General features: G+C 45.9%; 1 protein-coding gene across 1 annotated transcript in view; it reads left to right on the top strand.

Annotated features, from left to right (window-relative positions):
- LOC142461652 (phosphatidylinositol 3,4,5-trisphosphate 3-phosphatase TPTE2-like) overlaps nucleotides 1–26,854 on the top strand; it is a 39,345-nt gene extending 12,491 nt beyond the window's left edge. Inside the window, exons 8-14 of the mRNA XM_075563599.1 lie at nucleotides 3,953–4,014; nucleotides 5,685–5,765; nucleotides 9,842–9,947; nucleotides 19,143–19,222; nucleotides 24,165–24,260; nucleotides 26,021–26,091; nucleotides 26,758–26,854. Coding sequence (XP_075419714.1) covers nucleotides 3,953–4,014; nucleotides 5,685–5,765; nucleotides 9,842–9,947; nucleotides 19,143–19,222; nucleotides 24,165–24,260; nucleotides 26,021–26,091; nucleotides 26,758–26,854 — 593 coding nt within the window. The remainder of the gene's footprint in view (nucleotides 1–3,952; nucleotides 4,015–5,684; nucleotides 5,766–9,841; nucleotides 9,948–19,142; nucleotides 19,223–24,164; nucleotides 24,261–26,020; nucleotides 26,092–26,757) is intronic.
- The last annotated feature ends 622 nt before the right edge of the window (nucleotides 26,855–27,476 follow it).

Raw genomic sequence — 27,476 nt, forward strand, 5'->3', positions numbered from 1 at the left:
GACGCTTTTGTTTTTGTGTTTTAGGGACCAAAGCTTAAGCGGTGGTTCCCGGGGGAAGCGGCAGGAGGGAAAGGGAATTGTCAGGAGAAAGCAGTGAAGGGGAATTTAGCAAGGATTATCAGGGAGGGTTATACAACATGAGTAATGTCCCGTAAATGGAGGTCACCCAGAATACACCTCAAGCTGTTGAATTGTAAAGTCTATTGCTAAAGTAAAGAGTAGAGAAAATCCACTCTTAAAACATCTCAATTTATGACCAGGGGCGGGTGGCACTTAGATGTAGCCTCAGGATTGAGCGAAGGGAGGTGAGAAGGAGGGAAGATGAGAGAGAGGGAGGACCATGTGGGGGAAAGAATGGAAGGAACACTTTCTTCATGTGTTTCATTTTTTCCTCTGCCGGTGTGTATGTGTCAGGAAAGGAAAGCATGCCTCCTCCAGAAGCTTCCAGGGCACTTTTTGCTTTATTTCAGGCGGTTCTCAAGCGCCATGAGTGCATTCTAAGGTGAAGGGAGCTGACAAGGGTACTGTGTGAACCGATAAAAATTGTACTAGAATTTGTAGTGTCACAATACAAATAAGTTGATTTGGATAAGGGTAAAGTGAAAAGAAAAATCCGTTTATAACTTAAGTTAGTTTATTTTGAATTCATTTAGATTTTCTCTCATTCAAGCATCAGGCTTTTAACAGTCAACCAAACATCGATCGCTTTTTGACAAATGACGTGACGGCGACTCTAAAACAAGTTTTATATTGATTTATGGGATGATACAACCCGGTCAAACTGCCTTCTGTAATTGAGTAAAATCAAGCTCTTGTCTTAGTTAAGAACTAGTTTCAAGTCTGCTCGTTTGTAGGCAAAGAAGCTCCGGGACATTGTTGGATACAAGTTAGACTGTGGGTTAGGCTGGGTTGACAAGAGAAACAAAACCGGTGATGCTCATAGATGTATAAGAAAGAGCTCTCTAACGACTCACTCGGCTCTGACGCTGCAGACTGTGGGACTTTGCCCAGGTAGGGTTTTTCCCTAATAAAGCCTGTTCGTTAAAAAAAAAAAAAAAAAGAAAGAGCTCTCTATCAAGAAGTAATGGCATATCAAGAACGCATCGCAGCCCAGTCCAACTCAAGCCGATAAGTCCCTCTTCACACCCACAGTCGCATCGCACGCAGCGATGAAGGGTGATGAAGGGTGTAGGAAGATCACAGGCCCCTCCCTGGGTGCAGTTGCATGGATCCAAGGTCCATGGAAACAAGGCGGGTCTTCGGCAGCTCTCCGGGTGGCCAGCAAGCAGGAAGGTGAGGGAGGAGAGGTCCCAATAGGCAGGAAGGCGGGGGTGAGAGGGAGTCCTCTTCACGAGAAGGCCATGCTCCCAAGGGGGCAGCACAGACTGACACGATTGACAGGTCTGACTCCACCCCTAGCCAGAGTGTCTAGCTGACACAGATGTAACCACCACAGGCGGTTAATGGCCAAGTCAGCGATTCAAGCCCACCATGTGCTCTTAGAGAGGAAGGTGGGGTTGCCTGCTCCCAGAATGACTTGCCATCTCAGAAGTCCCTTGTAGAGTCACTGTGCCATCTGCTCACCGGCAGTGGGTTGGGTTTGGTCAATGGAACGGTGGTTAAGCACTCGGTTGCTAACCGAAATGATGGCTGAGCAAGCACAGATGCCCTGGTAGCACAGTGGCTTAGGCATTGGACTGCCAACCTAGAGGTTGGTGGATTGAACCTACTGGCTGCTCTCTGTCTGTCTGTCTGTCTCTCCCCTGCCTGTGGCTGCTGTTAGGTACCATTGAATTAGTTCTGACTCACAATGCCCCTACACACAACAGAATGAAGCGAAACACCGCCCTGTCCTGTACCGTTCTCATAATTTTTGTGATGTTGGAGCCTATTGTTGAAGCCACTGTGTCCATCCATCTTGTGATAGTTAGGGGTTTGTTTGTTTGTTTGCCAACATGGCACCTGTAAGAAGATATGGATGGAGTTTAGCCTGTCCATCAGGTTGCAGCCCAGACAGATAGCTCTCTGGTGGCCAGTCTCTCTCTCTCTCTCTCTCTCTCTCTCTCTCTCTCTCTCTCTCTCTCTCTCTCTCTCTCTCTCTCTCTCTCTCACACACACACACACACACACACACACACACACTCTTTCACTCTCTGTCTGCCTTGACCTTCCTGCTTGCTGGCCACCTGACAGCTGCTGGAACCCTGCCATGCTTCCACCGACCCCCAGATCCACATGACTTTACACACACCGGCCTGTGATCTTCCTCCATTCGGCATCACTGCATGTGGCTGCGTGAGTCTGAAGAGGGACTTAGGGACTAGTAGCGGACTTATGGACTTGAGTCGGACTGGGCTGGGGTGTTTTCTTGATAGACAACTCCTGAGATGAAGCTCTCTCATATCTCTATGAGTGTCACTGGATTTGTTTCTCTAGCCAACCCGGCCTAACTTGCCATGGATCTTCCTCTTTTTTGCTGCCTCTCCACTTTAGCATGATGACCTTTTCTGGGGACTGGTCTCTCCTGAAAACTTGTCCCCTGCTTGGTAACCTATAAAGTCTGTTTCCTTTTGTCTTGATTTTTTTTGCTTTCTAACTAACAGTGGTCTCATCAAATATTTGTCCTTTTGTGATGGATGGATTTCAATCAGCAACCGTGTTCTCCTGGTCAATCCAGGCCATGAGGTGCTTCTCGTGTTTTCAGTGATAACCTAGCATCCTACTGTGTGGATGTACCAAGGTTTACCCGTTCTTCTAGTGATGGGCATTAGGCTGACTCCATCTTCTTGCTCCTGTGCAGAGTGCTGTGAACATGAACATATGTCTTCTTGTGTCTAAACGACATTGTTACAATTCCTATAGCTCTGTATTATATTTTGATAATATCAGAGTGGTCATGGATCTTCTTGGAAACTTCTCTCCTAGACAGTTTTAGAGTCATATTCTTAAGTTGGATCATAAGATGTTGAAGATTTTTTTAATCATTTTATTAGGGGCTCATACAACTCTTATCACAATCCAGACATACATCAATTGTGTAAAGCACACTTGTACATTCATTGCCCTCATCATTCTCAAAACATTTGCTCTCCACTTAAGCCCCTGGCATCAGCTCCACATTTTTTCCGTCCCTCCTCCCTCCCCCCTCCCTTATGAACCATTGATAATTTATAAATTATGATTTTGTCATATCTTACATTATCCGATGTCTCCCTTCACCCACTTTTCTGTTGTCCGTCCCCCAGGGAGGAGCTTATATGTAGATCCTTGTCATCAGTTCCCCCTTTCTACTCTACCTTCCCTCCACCCTCCTGGTATCTCCACTCCCACCACTTGTCCTGAAGGGATCCTCTGCCCTGGATTCCCTGTGTTTCCAGCTCCTATCTGTACCAGTGTGATGTTGGGGATTTTTATTTGAACTGCCTTGAATGTGTAAACTCACTTGAGAAGAATGGCCAACTTTGTAATAGTAAGTTGTACACGGGCTGTCTTATCTGTATTTGAATCCTCTTATTTGCCCTTCACTAACATGTATGCTTTTCTTCATAAAGACCACACCCATCTCTTAAAAATTCACACCAAGACATATTGCTAATGCAAACGGGATCCTTTTTTAAATTGTAGTACTTTCAGTTTTTGCTATTCTAAATAATACTGCTGTGAAATACCTATTTATTTATTTGCCCTCATTTCTGTTGTGTATCTTGGACTATAATTGCTATGTATTATGATAATGACCTTTAAGTGTTAATAGATAATGCCATCTACTTTTTAAAAAACTGTACCACTGGTGTTGTATGAAATTTCTAAGATTAAAAAAATTAGCAGACGTGTGGAATTACGTCAGTTTTCTTCCTTTCATCCTGTGGTTGGGTGTGTAGAGGTAGCTTGTGAGTTTTACAAATACTAACATTGACCAAGGTTCATTGAAATAGCTTACTTTCTTTCCTAGGGAGAACTGGAACTATGGTCTGTGCCTGCCTTATTGCTTGTGAAATATTCACATCCGCAGAGGTATAAAAGCTGTTACGATAAAGCTCTGTTTTATGCTGATGGAATAGGTTAGCTCTGAATGTCACCAAAAAAAAAGAGAAAAAAGTAGAAGTGCTTCTTTGAATTGTGGAACTTACGTGAGAATTGTAACTGGAAGGGACAATGACGTTTTTGATACTTGCTTAACTTGCACTGGTGGAGTGGTTCCACATTGAGCTGCCAACCTCAAGGTCATCGGTTTGAAGCCACCAGCTGCTCCATGGAAGAAAGACGGGGCTTTCTACAGCCTCCAAGAGTTACGGTCTCAGAAACCCACAGGGCACTGCTAGCCGGCTCTGTAGGCTTGCTATGAGTCAGAACGGAGTCAGTGCCAGTGAGTCTGAGCTTTTTGAGTTAGCAGCTGACCCAGGTTTCTAGGTGAGGCAAAGAAGACCTCTACTTCAGGCATAAAATTGAAAAGGGTGCCCCAAATCTCAGTAATCAGGATGAGTGATATTTTTATCCAATATTGAAAAAATAATCATGAATGCAAAAATCCATCATGAACATCATGTCAACATTTTCGATAAAGACCGGATCTGGAAGAGCTAGAATTAGAGGGAGGCCAGAAAGATGTTTACTTGTACAAAAAAAAAAAATGATCCAAATGCTTCCCTCACACCGCTGGTCACAGCAGGAAGAGGGTGGGGAGCCCTGCCCCACTCTGTCGCCTCGGAGATGCCCAGAGGTCTCAGGCCTACTTATTTTGATGATGCAATGACCACAACATTCAGGAGAGGTTTTGTTCAGGATGAGAAAAGCAATGCTTTTTTGGCTTACCTAGAATTCTAAGGCTATTTAAGGAGAATCTATCTAATGAATCTTGATATTGTCCCACGGACACAGAATGGGGGTTTCCTCCTTTGAGATCACCTTTGGTCTTCTTACTGCTGGGAACCTACAGAGAAGCCTGTACCCCCTCCCCCCACCTCCAACTCCCCCCCCCCCCACTCCCGGACTCTCTCTGGTAGTCATGTTCGTCGATGGGATGGAGTCTAGACAAGTGCCACTGTGGGGCAGGCCCAAGGCCCAGTTGAGACACACATATTTTGAAAAGGGGGGGGGGGGTGCTCCAGAATGGTGCTTACCAAAGTATGATTCATGATCTCCCCATGAATCACAAACCCCATTTAATGGATTGTGACCATTCTTTTTTTTTATGTATAAGTTAGGCTAGAAAAATATCTAAAATTAAGTATTGTTTTCTGAAATGTTTGGTTCCCGTATGTGTGGCCGTGTGAATGTGTGTGGGGGGGGCTAGATTGATTAATGTGCATGTGCACTTCCCAATGGTTGAAAGACACTGATCTAGAGCCCCAGACTCACAATAGGAGGCCCATGTCCCAGGGCCTCTTCTGTGACTCATGATAGGCCACTTGGCTTTCTTTGGGTTTAGCCTTCTCATCTGTAGAAAGGCCGGGCCAGACAGACCTGCAGGTTTTCCGGCTCTATAGTCCAGGGCTTCATGAAGCTGTGAACGAGAGCAGGCTGTACTGTGGATTTGTTCATTTAGTTATCTGGGGGAGCCTTTGCCCAAAAACCATGGTCTTAAGGAAAATGCGTGCCCTTAACTTTCAGTAGGTCTTACACCGGAACGAGAAGAGAGCAGAGGAGCCATATTTGAATCCCCTCCCCTCCCCACTTTACTATAGGAAAGCCTTTATTTTTTTGGAGAACGCCGAACGGATAAAACCACCAGCTCCAAGTTTCAGGGAGTAGAAACACCTTCCCAGGTAAGTATCTTTTTTAGGAAGCGCGGGACACGGTTCTTTGAGGGAGTGGGCTAAGGGTGGCATGGATGATCACTTGCTGACCAGCCAGCAACATCTGGGTGTCCTGTGAGAGGCCCAGCAGCCTGATCTGCCCAGAGCCCAGCACTCACGCCTTGGTGGCATGCCCATGCCTGGGGAAGGCTGACGTCTCCCCACCACTTCCTGCACCCCAATTTCTTTGGGCGATTATGGACAGTGCCCCTGAGCTGATGACCTTCCTGAAGCTGGAAGGCCAGATCCCTCAGGTTCCAGAAGATGATCTAAAGTTAACAGCCTTGTATTTCCTGCAGAGAGGAACTCATTCTCCCACAAATTCCCTCCGGGTCCATTCAAGCTATGCATAACTTTGGAAGGGGAAGGAAAGAGGAGATTCATGTCTTTCAAGAACCAGACACCATTGCGCTTTTTCATATTCGAAGGGGCTTCTAGAAATTTTCAGGAAATTCCATGATCTTTTCATCCCAATGTGAAATACCTTCTTAAAAGGTGTTTTATTGTGGAGATTTCAAGCACAGTAAAGGCCAGCAAATCGTGTCACGAACCCTTGTATACACACCAGGCAGCCTCCACAGTCATTTCCTCCCATCCCCACCTCCTCTCCTCACCACCACCACCCTGCCCCAGCCCAGAAATTGGAATTCTTCTGAGGCAAATCTTAATTATCATATCATTTTTACACCCCACATGGCTCAGCAGGACTTCTAAGGTAAAGACGCGTAAAAGCAAAACCTTAAGACCACATATCACACCTGAACGTAGTATACCTAATAACATCTTAATGCCTAATGTCCAGTTCATGTTTATATTTCCATAATGATCTTCAAATGGATTGTATATTTATTTTTTTCAAAGATCATTTTACTGGGGGCTCTTACAGCCCTTATAACATTCCACACATCAATTGTATCAAGCACATTTATACATATGTCGCCATCATCATTTCTAAAACATTTACTTTATATTTGATCCCTTGGTATCAGCTCGTCTTTTTTCCTTACCCCCTTCCACCCTCATGACCCCTTGACAAATTATAAATTATTATTGTTTTCATATCTTATACCGACCACTATCTCCCTTCGCCCACGTTTCTGTTGTCCATCATGGTAAGGTGATCAGACGTCCCGCTTTTGGTGGGACAGTCCCGCTTTTGAACAATTTTTTCTGTGTCCTGTGGCATTTTTAAAAAGTCCCGATTTTTGGAAAGAATGCATGACAAGCTAGGGAATACGGTTTCCAGCTGCTACGTGGCTATTTTACCAGGAAATGAGTTTTATCAATGGTGTCTCACTTTACCAATGTTAAAATCTGGACCATCCAGATGGGGGTGATGGGGAGATAGTTAACTTTTTTAATGTGACCTATTTCCCTCAGGATCCAGTAAGGTCCACATACTTCACTTGATTGTTCTCTCTCTCACCATGAGCGTGTTGTGTCTCATTAGTTCCCATCTCCCTCCTTTGTTCCCAATAATCGGCTGATTGAAGAAACCAGGGCATTTACCCTATAGCACTGACAACCTTCTAGACCTTGCTGAGCCAGGCTAAGTAAGGGCTTCCAGTTCATCATCTCCTCGACTATTCTTGACAACCCTGTGCGTGGATGCTGTTCTAAGTCTCATGTTATAGATTATGTTTCGGAGAAATTAACTCCAATGGAGCTGTTGTGCCCTGACGGCTATTATTTCCCGTGATGGGAATCGGGAGGAGCATTAATTAGCCTTGACTTTGTTCAGGCCACTCTGACTGCTGACCCTACACTGTTACAGTTCGGAGCAAAGGCACTCCACATTGGTCACTGATGCTTGCTCACCACACCCAACCCTTCCCCCAAAACAATAGCCAGGAAGGGATGGATGCAAGCCTTCCTGAAGCCGGGCTCTGATGGTGCCATCTCTAGATTCGAAAACCACAGTGGTCCTCACAGCCAGTGAGAACACCGCCCAACATTCCAGCCTGCAACTCTAGAGTGTCTACAGGTCAATGCTTTCAACCGTTTCTTCCCCTGTTTTCAATCACATCCCACACGCTAATCTTATTCATTAATGATCATGGCTCTTACAGCTCTTATAACAATCCATACATTGATTGTATCAAGCACATTTGTACATATGTTGCCATCATCATTTTCTAAATATTTACTTTCTATTTAAACCCTTGGTATCAGCTCCTCTTTTTTCCCTTCCTCCATCTCACCCTCGTGACCCCTTGATACATGATAAATGATTATTATTTTCATATCTTACTCCAACCACTGTCTCCCTTCACCCACTTTTATGTTGTTCGTCCCCTGGTGTGTGTGTGTGTGTGTGTGTGAATGCATTGAGATTGGTTCCCCCTTTCTCCCCTCCTCCCCTCATCTTCCCCCTACCCTCCTGGTATCACTATTCCCATTTCTGTTCCTGAAGGGTTTCTCTGACCCAGATTCCGTGTGTCGTGAGCTCTTATCTGTACCAGTGCACATGCTCTGGTCTAGCCAGAACTGAAAGGCAGGACTGGGGTCATGATAGTCAGGGGTGCAGAAGCCTCAAGGAACCAGAGGAATATTGTGTGTTTCATTGGTGCTAGATCTGCGCCCTGGTTGACTCATCCCTTTCTTGGGACCCTTCTGTGAGGGGCTGTCCTATTGCCTACAGATGGACTTTGGGTCTCAATCTTAACCCATTGGTACTGCTTGTCAGTGCCCCTGAGCCTGTCTGCGCTGCATACTCACCCGCTGTGCCTACAATGGCCTGAAGGAGTCTCTGGCTCCAGCTCACAGGGCAATGTTCTGTTTTCCAGCATTCCTTAGTTATGTGAAGTGACTGGCTGTAACCCCCTTTAATGGCACAGCACCACATCGTCCCCCTCTTTCTGCATCACAAAGTGGCATAGAGCCTCCTACTTTGTTCTAGGGAGTCCTTGCTCCACAGACCTGCTGCAGTGCATTCTTCAGGTCTGGGGCTATGGGACAAGGCAGAGGACAGGAAAGCCGCTTCAGAGCCGTAGGGGATGGTGGTGTTATAACGTTCTAGCGGGAAGTGGAAAGTCTACTGTCAGGGGCCAAGGAAGGGATGTCGGGTGGTGCTCCTTCAGTGAGCCTTCTGTCCATCTCCCCTCCATTGTCTCTTCCGGGGCCATGCACAGCTTCCTGTCCATGTGAGCCAGAGCAGAAGCCCCAGTTACCACTGCATCTCTCCTGAGTCGCTGGGGGCAAGGCCACGGCGCAGTCTCAGGCTCTCAAGCTGCCTTGGCCAGGTCCACCTGGAAGTTTGTCTGTCTGGGATGGCAGTTCTTCGAGACCGGCACTTTCTGGCCATGCCTGGTGGGAAGACTAGAACCATGCTGCGTGCCCTGCCGTGCCTGTCTCCTGACTAGCCCCTGGGGGTAGCCTGTGGATGCGGACGGACGGCAGATTCTGTGTTAGAAGTCTGGACAGGAGAAGGAAGGTTCCAGAGGAGGCCTGGGGGAACAGCCGGCCACAGGGCGGCTGAGGGGATTCCAGAGCCACCTTGCACAAACAGTTTGGAAACTGGAAGGCGCACAAGCCGTGGCTGGTGGGGACAGGCAAAGAGTGATATGGCGCCTGCCAGTGACTTCTGAGATCATCTTATTGAGTCTGCTCGAAGCTCTTCCCCGTGCACAATGTTGGAGGCCGCTGCACGTGGCCACCAGCCCCCCCCCAGCTCAGTCCCCCAGCTCAGTCACCATGGAGCTCGTCCCACATGGGCCATCAGGGCCCATTGTACTAGCTGTGTTGCCGCAGCCTCCTGTGATTTGCTCTCTACTTAGCTGCCCGCTCACACAGGAACAGCCTACAAGCCAAGCCTTTCTCCTTCCTTGCTTCCGCCCCACAACCATGATTTCTCCCCCCACCCGGACCCCCAGGTAGCTGTGAAACAGCATGCATCCACATGGGAACCTGGTAAACCTTGCCTTCCTGAATCACTATCTGGAACCAGCTCTGTGTTAAAAACACGGTCTCGTCGGTGGTCTGTTCTTGGGACGGCGGACTTCGGCCACTTCATCTCCCCGTCGCTTGTGGCTTCTTTTGTTTTTCAGAGTCGTTACGTGGGCTATTTTGCCAAAGTGAAACATGACTACCATTGGGCTCTCCCTCCGAAAAACAGCCTCTTCATAAAAAGCATGGTGATTCATGCCATTCATGGTGAGTGCTTGGAAGCATTGGGGGTGGGGGTTCCCTTCATAGCTGTCTGTACAGACGTTGCCAGCTCAGATCTGACTGTGCATGTCCCCCAACCCCCACCGCCCCCAATCCCTCCACCCCCCAGGATGATCGGTAAGCTCACGTGATCTGGCGGCCAGATGGTCACCGCCCAGGCTTCCTTATGCTTTGCCATTCCCAGCTCCTGCTTTGCCTGAGTGGCTGCCTTCTCACGGCTCCACTCCTCCCTCCACCCTTTCCTCATCTCACTGACCATCTGGCCTCACAGACTGGACGTTCCAGGCCGGAGCCGCGGACAGAGGACAGAGGCAGGGCCTGTGCGCCTTCGAGGCTGCTGTTTTCTCGCACGTACAAGTGACACCTCTCTGCTCCTCTCTTTCCCCTCCTGCCCCACCAGCAAGTCTTTCTCCCCAGTGTCTCCATCCAGATGTCTCTAACAGCCGAGCCGCACATGCATGACGCGTTGTTTGTCACCCAGACGTTCTTTTTACAAATATGCCTCTTGGTGGTGGCGAGGTATTGGGATGGGTGACTACATTTCTGGCTTCCCCAAGCAACCTGGAACCCCCTGGCACTGGTTCTGTAGGAAACGTTGGTCGAGTCCAGTGTTTCCCAAAGTGGGCAGTGCCACCCCGGTGGGGAGCAGCGCTGGCACAATCCAGGGGCCAGGGGGGGGGTGGCTACAAAAGTAGATGCCTGCACTTTATCCTGTGTCGTGAGCTAATGTACGAAAGGTTTTAACTTCCAGGGTGGGCGCCAAATACTGTGTGTTCTGAAAAAAGGTTCTATAGGCCAAATTCATGAGGGAACCTGTAGCCCAGATTTTCAGCCAGACATTGTGCGGGCCAACCCTGAAACGGCGCCTGAGCATAGTAGCAAACATCTGCCTATGAAAAGACTGGAGATGACAACACCCTGAGTGGCCCTTTCCGGGACACGTGTGAGCTAATGGTTGATCTCATTCAGTACCCCCATGTGTCAGATCCCCGCCAGTCTGGGAAGGCAGTGGGATATGCGGGGGCTGGCCCGCCCCTGTCCCTGACCCCATGTCTCTCCACAGTTGGCAGGCCCCAGCAGAATGGCCTGTGCCGCTTTATACCGCCGGCGAGAGGTAGCACAGCCTATTGGGCAGTCTCAACCACGAAGATATTTAGACCAGCTGCAACCCCAGCAGGGCGGTGTGCCAGCCTCGGCATACTGCCTCCATTTCCTCTCTGTCGCCAGTGGGAATAACAGTATCTACACAAACCTTTGTGTTTGCTCTTCCACACAGACTGGCTTTCATGTCAGGCCTCTTCGTTTCCTGGAGTTTTCATGCCATGAACAATGTGAGTGGAGATCATGTCTCAAAACTCCATGCTTAAAAATGTTTCCAGAATATGATAGTAGGACAGGAGGAAAGTAAAAAGAAATAGAGGAGAGAACTATCAGTCAAAAATATATTTATAGAGACATGCACATAGGTAAATATATTAATATATAAGGATAGAGAGATGGGTCCGTGTACTTATATTTAAAGATTAAGCATTAAGGTAGCAGACCACCATTGGGTCTCTACGGAAGTACTCCCTCAATGCAAGAACACTGTATTTTAACAAACTGGCATTCTGTGATGCTCATCTTCCCTGCATGATCAATTCCTGAAATCAAAATGGGTGTATAAGCAAATGTGGTGAAGTAAGCTGATGGTGCCCGACTATTAAAAAATATAGAGTCTGGAGTCTTAAAGGTTTGAAGCTAAACAAGTGGCCATCTAGCAGGGAAGCCACAAAACCCACATGGGAGAAACACATCAGCCTGTGAGATCATGAGGTGTTGACAGGATAAGATGTTAGGCATCTGAAGACCCCAAACAAACAAATACACTGGTGCAAATGTGCTTGAGACAATTGATGTATGGATTGTTATAAGAGCTATCAAAGCCCCCAATAAAATGATTTATTTATTTTTTTAAAATGTTTTTAGCAAGTTCTAGAATTATGTTGCCTCCATCTGACAGTGTATCTTAAGACAGTGATTTCTCTGTTATGACTCTCTTGGAGTTGGCTGACGTCCCATGAAGACACTGTGGAGCTAAGTCTTTCAGGGGCAGGTCTAGAGAATTGAGGCTCTCACCCACAGCTATCTGTGCTGCAGGAGAAACCCTGGTGATGTCGTTTCTCACCAACTGGGCGGCTCACCAGCCAGTCAGCAGAGGGAAACCACCAGCACCTTTAAGGAAGGAAGATGAAGTCACCTCTATCCGTAAAGATTGACAACCTTGGAAGCCCAAGTGGGCAGTTCAACTCTGACCTGTCGCATCATAATGGATTGGGGTCCACTTGATGGCAGTGAGTTTTTGGATGCTGGCAAGTGACATCTGGTGGATATCCTAGGCCTGGTTTCCCACCGCAGACCAGCGTCCACTATGGTTGTGAGGCACCAGGGAGCCCTGCTCTCTGTGACAGAGCAGTGCTGCCTCATATAAAAACTTTAAAAAGTCCTATCTGAGAGATTCCTTACGAAGACCTGCAGGCAGAAGTTGAGCACATGACTTGGGCAGATGCTCGACACTGCATGCGTTGAAGACGTGCAGAGCAAACTCCATGGTGCCTGTAAGACTGTCACCACACCTATGTCAGTAACCAGGCCCGTTAGAAAACTCTTCCTTCTTTGGTACTATTATAATACAGCAGATGTGAGGTACAGCGACTGAGGGAAAAGTGTGAAAGACTGTGAAATGGACGCAGGATCTTGTCTGATGCACTCCTGGGGGCTTCCCCCTACCCCCGCTTCCTCATCTTTGAGCTGTTTTACAACTCTGCAGGTTATAGAACACTGAGTCGTGTGCACTGAATGCATCCATATCAATGCAAATTAGTTGCCTACAGTGGAATGCAGTCGAATATTGATTAATTTGACTATCTCTTTGTAAATTCATTTCTTCATTCCTCAGTCTATAAACCCAATATGTGTGCTACTTTGAAGTCTTTGAACCAATTGTAACACTCGCCTGACTTCTTCATTAATGAGCTAACTAAAATCTGTGGCATGGGTTAAAATAATCAAGCTACAGAGTAACACTGTGAAAGGCAACCATTTCTGTTCAACTAAAGGAGGAAATAACGTGTGTTCACATTTGTGTGTACATGCATAGACACATGGGGGTACCCCCCCAAAACCCAGATTTTTTTTCAAAAGCTATGGATTTAAATTTTTTTTAAACAAAACAACCTTATCATCTTCAAAGTACTCTCTATTGCACTTAATATATTTGTCAAATCTGTGATTCTATTCTTGGAAACATTTTTCAAACTCGTGTGTTTGGATGGCTGACAGCACCTCCCTCATTATTTTTCTTCACCTCTTTTATGTCCTGAAATCTCTGTCCTTTCATGTCCCTCTTTCAAAGAAACAAAAAGAAGTCACACAGAGCAAGGTCAGGTGAGTCAGTTGCATGGAGTAAGAGAGGCATGTTCTTTTTTACCAAAAACTTGTGGACCGAGATGGCTGCGTGAACAAGTACTTGTGGTGGCAAAACCAGTCCCCTGTTTTCCACAAATCAGGCCTTTTTTGTTGCACACTGTTACACAATCTTTTCAGAACCTATAAATAGAAAGTTTGATTAACAGTCTGACCCGGTGGAACCAACTCCAAATGCACTACGAGTCTACCTTGTCATCTCTTTGAGAAGTTGATGGACATCCAGAGTGAGGTTTGTCATCAATTGACATTTCACCTTCTTTGAAATGAGAAAACACTTGTACGCTTGAGTTTTTCCCACAGTGCTGTCCTTGTTAGCTGTGTTCAACTTCACAAGAGTTACTGTGGACAAAATTTCACAGCCGTACACTGTTCTCTTAAATTGAATGTCACAAAAAATGAGGTTCAAGTGAAAATGCTTTTACGAAAAACTTCACTGTGACCAGAGAGAACCTTCCCAGGTGACACCACCGCGTGCACTAACTCAGAGTGAGTTTCTTGATGCAAAGCTCTGCTCCACCCAGTGCAATTCCATTTTTGGGGGGGGGGGGGGTAACCCCTTGTACATACATATGTGCATAAATATTCTTCTGAGAAGAAACAGCTGCAAACATCCATTAATAATCAGAATTTGGATGTACAAATTAAGAATCTGGGAAAATCGGAAGTTGTCAAAAATGAAATGGAACACATGCAGATTAAGATCCTAGGCCTTAGAGAGCTGGCATGGACTGGTATTGGCCATTTTAATCAGAAAATCAAATGTTTTACTATGCTGGCAATGGCACAATCAAGAGGAATAGGGTTGCATTTATCATCCAAAAAGAAACTTCAAGGTCTATCTTGAAGTACAATGCTGTCTGTGATATTAGTATATCTATCTGCTTCAAGGAAAGCCAATCAATACAGCCATTGTTTACATTGATACACCAACCACCAAAGCTAATGATGAAGAAATTAATGGGTTGTACCAATGTTTTCAGTCTATAGTCGCTCAAACATTACATCGAGATGCATTGATAATTTTGGCAATTGGAATGTAAAAGAGGAAGGAATAGTAGTTGGAAAATATGGATATATCTAGGGTGCTAGAAATGAAACTGGAGATCGCATGACAGAATTTTGCAAGACCAATGACTTCTTCATAGCAAATACCCTTTTCAACAACAGAAACCGCAACTACACGCATGGACTTCTCCAGCTGGGATGCAGAGAAATCAAATTGACTGCATTCTCCAGACAATGGAGGAACTCAGTATCAGCAGCGCAGAGGCCAGGGACTGGCTGTGGAACAGACCATCAACTTCTCCTATGTAAACCCAGGTGAAAGCTGAAAACAACTGAAACCGCTCCACTAGCGCCAAAGCATGGCCTTACTTATATCCCACCTGAATTTCAAGAACAGATGTGTTGCATTGAACACTAATGCCAGGAGATGCGATGAGCTGTGGGATGACATCAAGAAGTCATTAAAAAGACGAGAGTGAAAGAAAAGACCAAAGTGGATGTCATAAGAGACTCTAAAATTGGCTCTTAATCACAGAGTAGGTATGGCATATGGAAGAAATGTTTAAGTAAAACTGCTGAACAGAAAATTTCCAGGGGAAAATAGAGGAAAGAATGAGGAGGCAAAGGGCATTTATAGAGATCTACATACAGGCATATACATTTGTAAATATATACATATATGTATGATGGAGAAATAGATCTATGTACATATATTAATAGGTTTAGTATTAAGGTAGCAGATGGACATTGGGCCTCTACTCAAGTACTCACTCAATGCAAGAACACTTTGTTATAATAATCTGGCATTCTGAGATGCTCACATTCTCGACATGATTGCTGAAGACAAAGTGGGTACATAAGCAAATGTAGTGAAAAAAGCTGATGGTGCCTGGCTATCAAAAGATACAGCGTCTAGGATCTTAAAGGCTTGAAGATAAACAAGCGGCCATCTAACTGAGAAACAACAAAGCCCACATGGAAAGAGCCTACCAGCCTGTGTGATCATGAAGTGTCGATGGGATCAGGTATTAGGCATCAAAGACCCAGAGCAAAAAATCATAATGTGAGTGAGGCGAGGAGTGTGGAGTGGAGGCCCAAAGCCCATCTGTAAGCAATTGGACATCTCCTTACAGAAAGGTCATGCAGAGAAGATGGGCCAGTCAGGGTGTAGTATAGCACTGATGAAACATACAGCTTTCCTCTGGTTCTTTAATGTTTCCTTCCCCAACTGTCATGACCCTAATTCTACCTTACAAATCTGGCTAGACCAGAGCGTGTACATGGGTACAGATAAGAGTTGGAAACACTGGGAATGCAGGACAGATAAACTCCTCAGGACCAAAATTGAAAGTAGCCATACCAGGAGGGGAAGGGGAAGGTGGGGGGAGAAAGGGGGAACCGAACACAATGACTTACCTGTAACTCCCTCTCAGGGGATGTGGACAACAGGCAAGGGGATAAAGGAAGACATCGGACAGTTCAAGACATGAATATATATATATATATATATATATATATATATATATATAAATTATCAAGGGTTCATGAGGGAGAGGGGGGTGTGAGGAGAAAAAATGAGGAACCGATCTTAAGGGCTCAAGTAGAAAGAAAATGCTTTGAAAACGATGATGGCAACATATGTACAAATGTGCTTGAGACAATGGATGTGTGTATGGATTGTGTTGAGTTGTACAGTCCCAATACAATAATTTTTAAAAATTCCAAGGTCAGTTCAAAAGGACAGATATTATAATGAAATGGTCAAAGACTTAGAGTTAGAAAACCAAAAAGGAAGACCACAATCAGCATATGAAAGAACTGAAGAAAAATTCCAAGCCTCTCATTGCAATGTAAAAGATTTTATGGGCAAACTACTGAATGATGCAGGAAGCGTCCAAAGAAGATGGAAAGACACAGAGGACCACTGTACCAAAAAGAGCTACTCGACATGTAACCTCCTCAGGGGGTAGCATATGGTCGAGAAACAGTGGTACTGGAGGAAGGAGCTGAAGCTCCAGATAATGATGGAATGCCGATGGGAGTGTCTCAACAACCTGCGGAAGCACTGGAAGCGCTTCCTCGTCTATGCCAGGAAGTCTGGAAGACAGCTACTTGGCCAACTGATTGGAAGAGATCCATATTTGTATCCATTCCAAAGAAAGGTGACCCAACAAAATGCTCAACCTATAGAACAATATAATTAATGTCACACGCAAGTAAAATTTTGCTGAAGATCGTTTAACAATGGTTGTAGCAGTACATTGATCGGGAGTTGTCAGAGTCCAGCAGGACTTTTGCTTCCAAGGTTGGATGTAAACCTCCAACCCTTTGTGGAGAACCCGATATAAGAGCCCTTGGTGAAAACAAAATTAAGAAAAAAACCACACAGTGATGGGATGGGCCTTGAAAAATGATTCGCTTAGGACTTTATTAGGATATTTGTTTTAGCCTCCTGTACCTCAACATTTAAGTGTACTATACAAAGTTTAAAAGGAAAGCACTGAAAATCAGAATCCAGCCCTGTGAAGAAATACTAGAAGATGTGAATTGAAAAGGGGGCAAGACGACTATTAGAAGATATAGCATCTGGGGTCTTAAAGGCTTGAAGGTAAACAAGCGGCCATCTAGCTCAGAAGCAACAAGCCCATATGGAAGAAGCACAACAGTCTGTACGATCACGAGGCGTTTGATGGGATCAGGTATCAGGCATCAGAAGACACCCCCCCCAGTAAAAACCCCAAATATACTGATGCAAATGATGGGGGTTGGAGTGGAGACCCAAAGCCCATCTGTAGATAACTGGACATTCCCTCACAGAAGGGTCTCAAGGAAAGAGCAAGATAGGGTGCAGCATAGCACCAACAAAACACACAACATGCCTCTGGTTCTTTAATGCTTTCTCCCCCCACCCCCACCCCAACTCTCATAATCCCAGTTCTACCTTACGAATCTGACTAGACCAGAGCATGTACACTGGTACAGATGAGAGCTCTCGACACACATAATCCAGGACCGATAAACCCCTCAGGAACAATAATGGGAGTCGTGATACCATGAGGGTAGGGGGAAAACAGGGAACCGACTATAATGATGGACATATAACCACTCCACCCCACCAGGGGGATGAACAACAGAAATGTGGGTGAAGGGAGATAGTGGATGGTATAAGATATGAAAATAATTATAATTTATCAGGGGTCCATGAGGTGGGGTGGGGGGGGAGGGAGGGGGAAAAAGAGCTCATATCAAGGACTCAAGTAGAAAAATGTTTTGAAAATGATGATGGCAACATATATACATATGTGCTTGATACAGTTGATGTATGGATTGTTTCAAGAGCTGTAAGAGCCCCTAGTAAAATGATTTATTAAGAAAAGAAAAAGGGTCAAGAAGAAACAAACCACTGACTGGCAAATGTATGCTGTGAAGTCACTGGGAAGCTTGACTGGCATTCCCAGAGACAGTATTGGGAACTGGACTTAAACTGGGCTGTGAGGAATCTAGAGAGTTGTAGAAATGGGTCCTTGTGGCACAGACGATTAATGTGCTTTGCTACTGACTAAAAGGCTGATAAAGACGTGATGATCTGCTGTCTGCGGTCAGGCAGTTCAGTGGAGTTTGGCTCTACTTTGTGATTCTGGGCATCAGGAGCTGGTGTCAACTAGACAGCAAGGGGACCAAGAGGATGATTAACTTTCTTGGCTGTGAACCCCACACTGGAAGTTTTAGTCCACCCAGAGGCACCTCAGAAGAAAGTCCTGGTCATCTATTTGTAAAAGAAAAATCAGCCATTCACAATGCTGAATTATGATCCATTTAAATTTGTTCTCGTTTTTTAAGATTATCTGCTTGCTTTTCGGTTGAGGTTTTTATCTGCTTCACTTTGTTCTTCTTGTTAGTTTTTGTTTGTCTTATTGATGTTCTGTATATGAAATCCGAGAGGTGAATCGATAGACAGTAGCGGGTTGAATGGTTCCTTTGGGGGTAAGGCAAGGGAAGTTTGGGGGGAAACGGGGAGCTAATAACGATGCGCCCAGGAATGAAGAAATGTTCTCAAATGCATTGTGGTGATGATTGTACAAGTCATCTTGATGTGATTGAAGTATTGGATTGTATGATGTGTGGTTTAGATCCCAATAAAACTGTTGGGGTAAAAAGAAGAATTTTTCAAAGGGATTGTTATAACAGTAGCCATCCAAAAGGATTGCGTGTTCTATAAACCAAGAAAAGTAATTCATAAGAGTCAGGGGGGAATGCTAGGGGCTCAGGTCTCCTGTGACAGCCACGGGCCATCATGAATCGGAGTTGACTTGCCAGCTGCCTCTGTTATAGCTTTCTAAGACACGTGAGGATGAGCTGCCTGTGATCACACCTCTGTCAGAAGGATTGCCAATCACCTTCCCCCCCTCCCCTCACCGCACCACAGGTCAACGGATGAGATTCGAAGTTTTTGAAGCTGGGTTATGGGCCCTGCCCTCCACCCATCACCCATCACCTTACACGTTTTCATCTCAGGACACAGAATTGGCTTTGGTGGTTGTGGCTCTCAAACACAAAGTATGTGTGAGATGGAAACCGTCAGAGGCTGACACACGGCTAACTGTCAAAGTCATCGCTCTCTTTAAAATACAGAATGTTCCCTGGGTGTGACTTGGCATTCTCTGTTCTAACCAGCTTGTTTCTGATTCCACTCAGGTGTCGGGAGAGGTAACGGGGAGGATCTGAAAATACAAATAACAATGCAGAAAGAGGTGGCTTTTTTCTGCTCTTTTAACAAAAACTGCAAGGTAAGAGAAAGCCCATCACTGGAAATTCTGGGCGGGTGTGGTGTGGTGTGGTGTGTGGTGTAGTGTGGTGTGGTGTGTGTGTGTGTGTGTGTGTGTAAACGCAATCTCCAACAGGCGTGTGGACCTTGCCAAACTGTGTCTCACCACCAAGAGAACCTAGTGACTGTCTGGGTACCTTTAAACTTAGTGGCACTGGGTGTTTTGATGCTAGACAGAACCAAATGGACCTCGTTCAGAAGAGGGGTGCCAGGCATTTTCTAGAACGTACTTTCCTATCTGTACCAGTGTAGATCCTCTGGTCTAGCCAGACTTGCAAGGTAGAATTGGGGTCATGACAGTGGGGGGAGAAGGGGGAGGGGAGGAAGCATTTAGGAACTAGAGGAAAGTTGTATGTTTCATCGTTGCTACATCGCACCCTGACTGGCTCGTCTCCTCCCCGAGACCCTTCTGCAAGGGGATGTCCAGTGGCCTACAACTGGGCTTTGGGTCTCCACTCCCCACTCCCCCCCTCATTCACTCTGGTAAGAATTTTTGTTCTGATGATGCCTGATACCTGATCCCTTCGACACTGCATGATCACACAAGCTGGTGTGCTTCTTCCATGTGGGCTTAGTTGCTTCTGAGCTAGATGGCTGCTTGTTTACCTTCAAGCATTTAAGACCCCAGACACTATATCTTTTGATAGCTGGGCACCATCAGCTTTCGTCACCACATTTGCTTAATCACCCGCTTTGTCTTCAGCAGTTGTGTTGGGACGGTGAACATCATAGAATGCCACGATGCCCAATTTAACACACACGAACAGTCTAGCTCTTTCCTTTTTTTTTTTTTAAACCCTGGATTGAGGGAGGAGGGGGTTATATGTCAATCATTGCCATCAGTTTCCCCTTTCTCCCTGCACCTAGCCCCCTGCCTTTATGGTATCATTACTCCCATTACTGTTCCTGAGGGTTTTATCTGTCCTGCATTCCATGTGTCTAGAGCTCTTATCTGTACCAGTGTACATGCTCCAGTCTAGCCAGATTTGTAAGGTGGAACTGGGGTCGTGATAGTGGGGGCAGGGAGCATTAAAGAACTAGAGGAATGCTGTGTGTTTCGTTGGTGCTATACTGCACCCTGGCTGCTTCATCCCTTCCTTGTGACTCTTCTGTGAGGGGATGTCCAACTGTCTACAGATGGGCTTTGCATCTCCACTCTGCCCCCTCATTCTAGCACTTTGCTTTATCTTCCCTCCCAGACGCTTCCTCGTGGGCAAATTCTAATGCGTGCCCCTTTGGTATGAAAGTCTTATCTTTCCGTCCCTTTGTTGTGAAGGTCTTTATCTTTTCGCTGTTTTCTTATGACAGTGGTCTCATCCAATGTCCACCCTGATTCCACTCAGCATGATGTTCTCCGGTTCCGTCCATGCCATGAGGCGTTTCAGGGTGTTGTTGTTTTTTCAGCGATCCGTAATATCCTATCGAGTGTGTGGACCAGACTATCTGTATCCGTTCTTCTACTGGTGGAGATGTGAGCGGTGTCCATCTTCCAGTATTGTGAACGGTGCCACGATGGACACGGGAGTGCTTCTGTCTGTTCGCATATGACTCTTACTTCTTCAGAGAATATATCCAGCGGAAGGATTGTTGAGTCGTGTGGAATTTCTATTCTGTTATTTGAGGTCGCTTTCCGCAGGGGTTGTACATATTTACAGTCCCACTGGCTGTGTATGGGGGTTCTAATCTCTCCACAGCCTCTCAGCATTTATTATTTCCTGTTTTTTCGCGTGGTGGCCTGGTGGGTTATACGTTGAACTGCTCACACTCTGAAGGAGAACGAGGAGACCGTCTACTTCCATGAAAAGTTACAGTCTCAGAAACGCACGGGCCGGTTCTACCCTGCCCTCCAACATCTCTGTGAGTCAGAAGCCACTTGAAGGCTGTGCGTTTGAGTTTGGTTATCATTGTTGCTGTAAGGTGGTATCTCGTCGTTGCTTTGATTAAATCTCCCAGCTGGCTAGTGATCACGGATATTTCTTCATCTATTTGCTGGCCATTTGGATGCCATTTTTGGTGAACTGTCTATTCATGTGTCTTGTCCATTTTTTAATTGGGTTGTTTGGATTTTTTCTCCCTTATTGAGGTGTTACAGTTTGTATCGATTTTAGAGATTGGTCCCTTGTTCAGTGTGCCTTAGTCAAAAACTTTTCCACTCTGGGTACTCTTTTCACTCTTTTGATGAAATCCTTCTTGTATTGCAGTCCAATGTGTAACCACTATGCCGCTAGGGCTCCTTTCTGATGAAATCTTATGATGCACATAAGTGTCATATTTTCAGTGTGTCTCAGTCATCTATGTTGCCTTCTGCTGTGGTGTCTCCATCATATTTGATAGTGTGTCCATGCTCTGCAGTAGGGCCCTTAATTTTGGCTCTAATTTCTCATTACTTATGGGATTTATCTTGAGTTCATTTTTGTACATGGAGTGAGCTATGGGACCTGTTTTAATTGTCTACAGATGGAGATCCAATTATGCAGCCCCATTTGTTGAAGAGACTACAGCTATTCCATTTAAGGTAGATGGGCCCTTTGTTGAAGATCAGTTGTTTGTGGGTGGTTGCACACCTCCTGGGTTTCTGGTCTGTTCCATTGGTCTGTCTGTCTATCACTGTACCGGTCCCAGGCTGTGTGTGTGTGTGTGTGTGTGTGTGTGTAGTCTTTGGAATTTTCTGCGTCTAACCCTCTCTTGTCTGCAAATAATGAGAGTTTCACTTCTTTGCCGATCTGGATTCTTTTGATTTTTGATGTTTGTTTCTAATAGCTCTGGCTAAGATTCCCAGCACAGTGCTGGGTACAAGTAGTGATGGGGCATCCTGGGCTGGTTCCCGTTTGTCAAGGGAATTCTTTCCATTTTTCTTTATTGAGTAAGATGTCGATCATTGGTTTTGCAGTTATGGAATTTACTGTGTTGAGAAATGTCCGATTTTGCTAAGTGTTTTTTCAGGAATGGATTTTGGACATTGTTAAATGCCTCGTACCTAGATTTCTACAATGGTGTCCTTACCTTCTTTTTCGCCTTCTCTAATGCAATCTATTGTCTATTTTTACACAAATAACATGTGTTGTATGGTTTTCTACAAACGGTTCCACACCCACTCGTGATTTTCCTGTGTGTGTCATGTGCATTCTATGTCTGTGTGTTGTTTATGTGGGTGGGTTACATGGGGACTCTGGTAGTCCTGTGATACCACATCCTGAAAGACTGATCTCATTGTAAGGAAGCTGCAGGGTAGAGCAGAGGGAACAACTACATGGCCGTGGGCAAAGCCAGTCCCCATCTGGGCTCAATATCCCCATCTGTAAAATAAAGATTGCCTCTCGTGCCACACGTGAGCCTGCTTTGTCAAGTATAAAGCACCAAACATGCCATGTCTTATGTTGTAATTGTCAGTCCGTCTTGACCACTTGGGAAATGCGACACATTTATACCTCGCCGGTGTCATGCTTATTTCCCCGGCTCTTGAGCTCTCGAGATAAGGACTTGGTGGAGCATTTCTGAGACTGTAAACCTTTATGAGCCGATCGCCTCGTCTTTCTCCCATAAAGTGGCTAGTGGGTTCGACCCGCTGACCTCGTGGTCAGCAGCCCAATGCCTCACCCACCAGGCTTCACTGACTCTGTCACAGCCAAGCTTATTTCCATCAGTAACTTGTCCAGCAAACTATTCCACATAGGCTGAGCCTCTCCTGGAGCTTAGAAGACAACACTCTCATTTCTGCCTCCTGTTTCCTCCTGGTGTTTCCCCCTGGTATCTCCATTGGATTGCCTTCCGACTCCTCTCCATCCAGTTCCTTCCAAGCCTTGCTCAGTCCCTATGCCCTCCTCCTACACCTCCTACTATCCTCCCTCAAAGTGCAAAACAGCCCAGCCTTCACTTGCACATGGCGATGTGCCACTCTGGGGTTCGCTGGGTGGACAGCTCCCTGAAGGCACGAGCCGCAGCCGTCTGAAACCTCGGCACTTTTCTCAGTGCTCAAGGTAGACCTTCCTCCTTGTGGGCGCCATTATCATCCAACGGGGAAGCGTTGGCAATCATATCGTTACTATCGCTTCAAAGTCTTTCATTCCAGAAGCCTGGCCTATCTTTGGGCCCTCCCTCCGGCAGGCTGCAGTGGGCCAGGCCTCTAGTTTTGTCAAGCAGCACGAGGGTTGGATACAGCACCATCCATCGTCATTGCTCTTTGAATGTCGGTGTCCGCTTTGCAATAGCTCTTCTTAGTGCCTTCTAAAAAGAAGCCCCACTCATCTCACCCACCTGCAACAAAGTCGCACTTCATCCTCAAATTGAAAACGAATACTTTAGTTTTGAAGGGTTCCCAGTTAACCTCCAAGCATTTACGCGACAAGGGAGCAGGTTGACAGAAATGACGGTCAGCCCTTCCATCTCCGTGTGGTCACAAGGTGATAAGGAGCCCAGGTGGCACACGGTGAAGTGTTCAGCTGATAAATGAAAGACTAATGTTTCAACCCCCCCCAGCATCAACGAGGTGGAAAGACCTGGTAACCTGCTCCCATAAAGACTCCAAACCAACCAAGCCCATTGCTCTTGGGTCAACTCCAACTCACAGCAGCCTTAAAGGAGGGCAGAGACCTTCCCCAGGCCACTGTTTCAGTTATTAGCAGTTGTGTGCCTTCACCACTATGCCACCAGGGCTCCGTCCTCTAAAGATCCGCGCGTACACACCCCTATGGATCAGTCCCCTGTCCCATGGGGTCTCTATACGTTGAAGTTTGACTTCAAGGCACCTAGCAACCCCAGCAGCGGCAGCAGCAACGAGGCTATGCGACCAGGACTTCATTAATCATAGGAAGCCTGGAGACGTGACAAATGACTTCATTGCTAGTGCTTATCATCTCTGGGTCAGCTCGGGGTAATGGTTCTGAGCTCTGTGTGTTTCTTCACAGATGTATCATGATGCAGAAGCAGACAGAGTAATAATTAAACTAAACTCCTGTCCAAGTCTACATGATGATGTGAAAATAAGATTTCTTTCTTCTTCAGTAAGTAATTTCTGCATTGTTTTCTGTCTAGTCTTTTGTGGCACTTGAGTCTGGAACGTTCTTGACTACACTTCCCAACGGGGGGTGGGGGAGATGATAAGAGAGAGCTGACCTCTAACCAGAGGGGGAGAGTAGAGCAGTAAGGCTTATCCAAGTCAACCAACCAACCAAGAAGACATTCATTTTAACTTTCAAATGTCTGCGTTTTCTAAGTTCTGCACAATTGACAGGAGCCCTGATAGCACAGTGGTTAAGAGATCAGCTGTGAACCCAAAGGTCAGTCATTCAAACCCATCAGCCAATCCTGGGGAGAAAGATGGGCCAGGCTCTTCTGCAAAGGTCTACAGCCTCAGAAACCACATGTGACAGCTCTCGTCCGTCCTGTTGGGTCCCTATGAGTCAGAATCAACTTGATGGCAATGGATTTGGTTTGATACCATTTCCACGTGGAACAATAAGGAGCCCTGGTGGCCCAGTGGTTAAGTGTTCAGCTGTTAACCAAAGGTCAGCTTTTAACCCCACCAGCTGCTCCCTGGGAAGAGGCGCCACACTCTGCTTTTGTCAAAGTCAGCCTACAGGGTTGCTATGAATCAGTTTGGTTTTGTCTTAATTATTATGAGAGAAGTTTTAAAAACCCAGATGCCAAGAAAGAACAGGTATATGTTTTAGTGCATGACAGCGGTTCGTTTATTTGTATTATGACTTCAAAGCACATTGTTCCTCATCAGTGATAAAATACATTCAAAGGAGGGAGCGCTTGCTTTCCTCTGAATTGATTATAGGTTCCAAATTGTACTTGTCATTTAGTCCTGAGCTGATGAAAAAGGGGAATATTTCCCATTGCCTTTGGAAGGCACAAGGGGGCTTGAGAAAGGGTGTGTGGAAGTGTCATTACCTTTTAATTGCATTTTGTCGCCAACTCTTTTGAGCCCCCTTGCACACTGCAGTCGATATCTTCTGAGGGTATCCGTGGTGTCGATTTGTCCCGACCAGGCGCATATTAAATGCACGCCTGCATACAAGTCCCTGTAGACCGCATTTCTAAGCCCCAGTGGTTCCATTGCCCTACCAAACCATCAGCCACCACTGCCTGTATAACTGGGTAGGTCAATTTAAAAGCTTATTTCCTGTGGCCTCCTTCCTCCCTCACTTGTTCCCTGTGGGGGAGGACTCTCATGGGTGTAGAAGGATGAATCCAAGTGACCTGGGTGGGTCACCTCTTGGAAGGTTGCCTATTGACTAAAGGAGCATTCTGAATCTCTCTCAAAATCTTAGCAGAAACACGGGGGCAAAGGACACACCCTGGGGGCCTTTGGTAACATCCAGCCTTCACGGTTGCCAAGAACTATGAGGGAAAATAAGCATGTGAAATTTCCTAGGTAGATCCTCATCACCAATTGTGGCTAATTCATCAGTGTATCTGCTGCCGGAAGAACAGGAGGGTGCCCGTCTAGCTGGGCATCGGTCCACTGGGTATTTGGCGGGTGCTACTGAGCACTATCTGAATCTGAAGCCCTTTTAAAGACCAGGTGCCTCTGCTCCGAAATACCGCTCACTAACCAATTTCCCTGACGGTCTTGATGCAAACGGCCAGAGAAGAATGTGCTGGAAACGGGGCAGTGCTGCGTGTTTAATGACACAAACACGAGCAGTGGGGCATGTTGGAATCCCTTGGGCACGAGTAGCTGTGGTATCCTTTTATTACAAAAAATTCATAGTCTTGATTCTTTTTTTTTTTAATTTAAACCACGTGTTTTTAGGATCTTCCCAAGTACTACGACAACTGCCCGTTTTTCTTCTGGTTCCACACGCGTTTTATAGAAAATCACAGGTACGGCTTTGATATAACTCAACAGACGTGGCTTCGTCTTCAGCGGGTATGGGTGTCAGACAAACCTTTTACAGATGGCCATAAATTCCATTTCTAGAAACGCCCCCTGTCCCCCACGCCTCAAGTCACCATTTTCCATGGCTGGACCCATATTAATCCGGTTATTTAGAAATATAGCTATACTGGGGACCCACTTAGAAGTCCTGGAGCACAGAGGGTGAGGCCCTTCTGCTGTGGTCAAAGCAGCCAGCCTTGCTCACCCTAAGGAGCACCTCCCCTCCGCCCTGGAGAGAGACTGCGAATTGAAATCGAGTCTGCAGCCGCGGGCAGTGGGTCTGGAGCGGACCGTGGGTCTGCAGACCCCACTTTCGTCTCATCCTCAAGAACCATAGTAGAAATTACAAAGCATAGCGATCAGGTCTGGAGGGGAGTGAAGCCTGCCTCCCCCAGGAGATGAAGTTGAGGCAGCTCAGTGGCCCCCACCCAGCAGGCCCTCAGGGAGCGAGGGGAAGGGGCCAGCTGGGACACGGACAAGAGGCTGAGACGGTAACAAGCAAGTCGTTTTGTTGTTATCATCATCATCTTCAAGATCTAACTAGGGTGCCCCGACAGCATGTCTTTACTGTGAGCCTGAAGCTAAATGATCATTTTGTTCTCTATTCTTAGGCTTTATCTTCCAAGAAATGAATTAGACAACCTCCATAAGCGCAAAACGTGGAAAATTTACCGACCAGAGTTTGCGGTAGAAGTATTTTTTGGATGAGATGTACCCTACAGTTGTATTGTAGCTGGTACCTCATTTTTAACCCTAGGTGTCATTTTAGCATACAATCATGTTCTCCCCTCCCCTGTGAATGCGTTGATCCTTAGAGTATATATGTAAAATGCTTATTAAATTCTATTAAATATACACCTCTTCAGATTGTTTTGTTTTCTCTTCTGAAACTAAAAACAAAAACCTGCCAAACTTCCTTCTTGCGATTCAGATGAAATTGAAACATGGAAGCTTTAAGCATCATTTTCAAGAATTTTGAAACGATGAAACTTCTTAGGAAAATAGTTGTCATCGTTACAAAGTGTGGTCCTACCCACGCAAGGACTGGGGATTGAATGTGGTCATGGGTTTAGACAAGTCTTTATTATGAACTTGTTTTTTCACATGTGTCATTTCTCTCTCCTCCCGACTTGATTTATAAGCTACTCACTAACATCCATTGGCAAGGAAGACTAAGTTTTAAACCCAGAGGGGAGAGAGGGCACCAGGTAGATTGCTGACATGGCCACCTTGCTTGAATCACATACATGTGCACACATGTATCCCCATGGAGAATCTTCAGTTAACCTCTGCTTCTGTGTATCATTCTAAAGGAAGTTAAAAGAAGCAT

The sequence above is a fragment of the Tenrec ecaudatus genome, chromosome 11 (genome assembly GCF_050624435.1).
Source record: "Tenrec ecaudatus isolate mTenEca1 chromosome 11, mTenEca1.hap1, whole genome shotgun sequence".
NCBI lineage: Eukaryota > Metazoa > Chordata > Mammalia > Afrosoricida > Tenrecidae > Tenrec > Tenrec ecaudatus.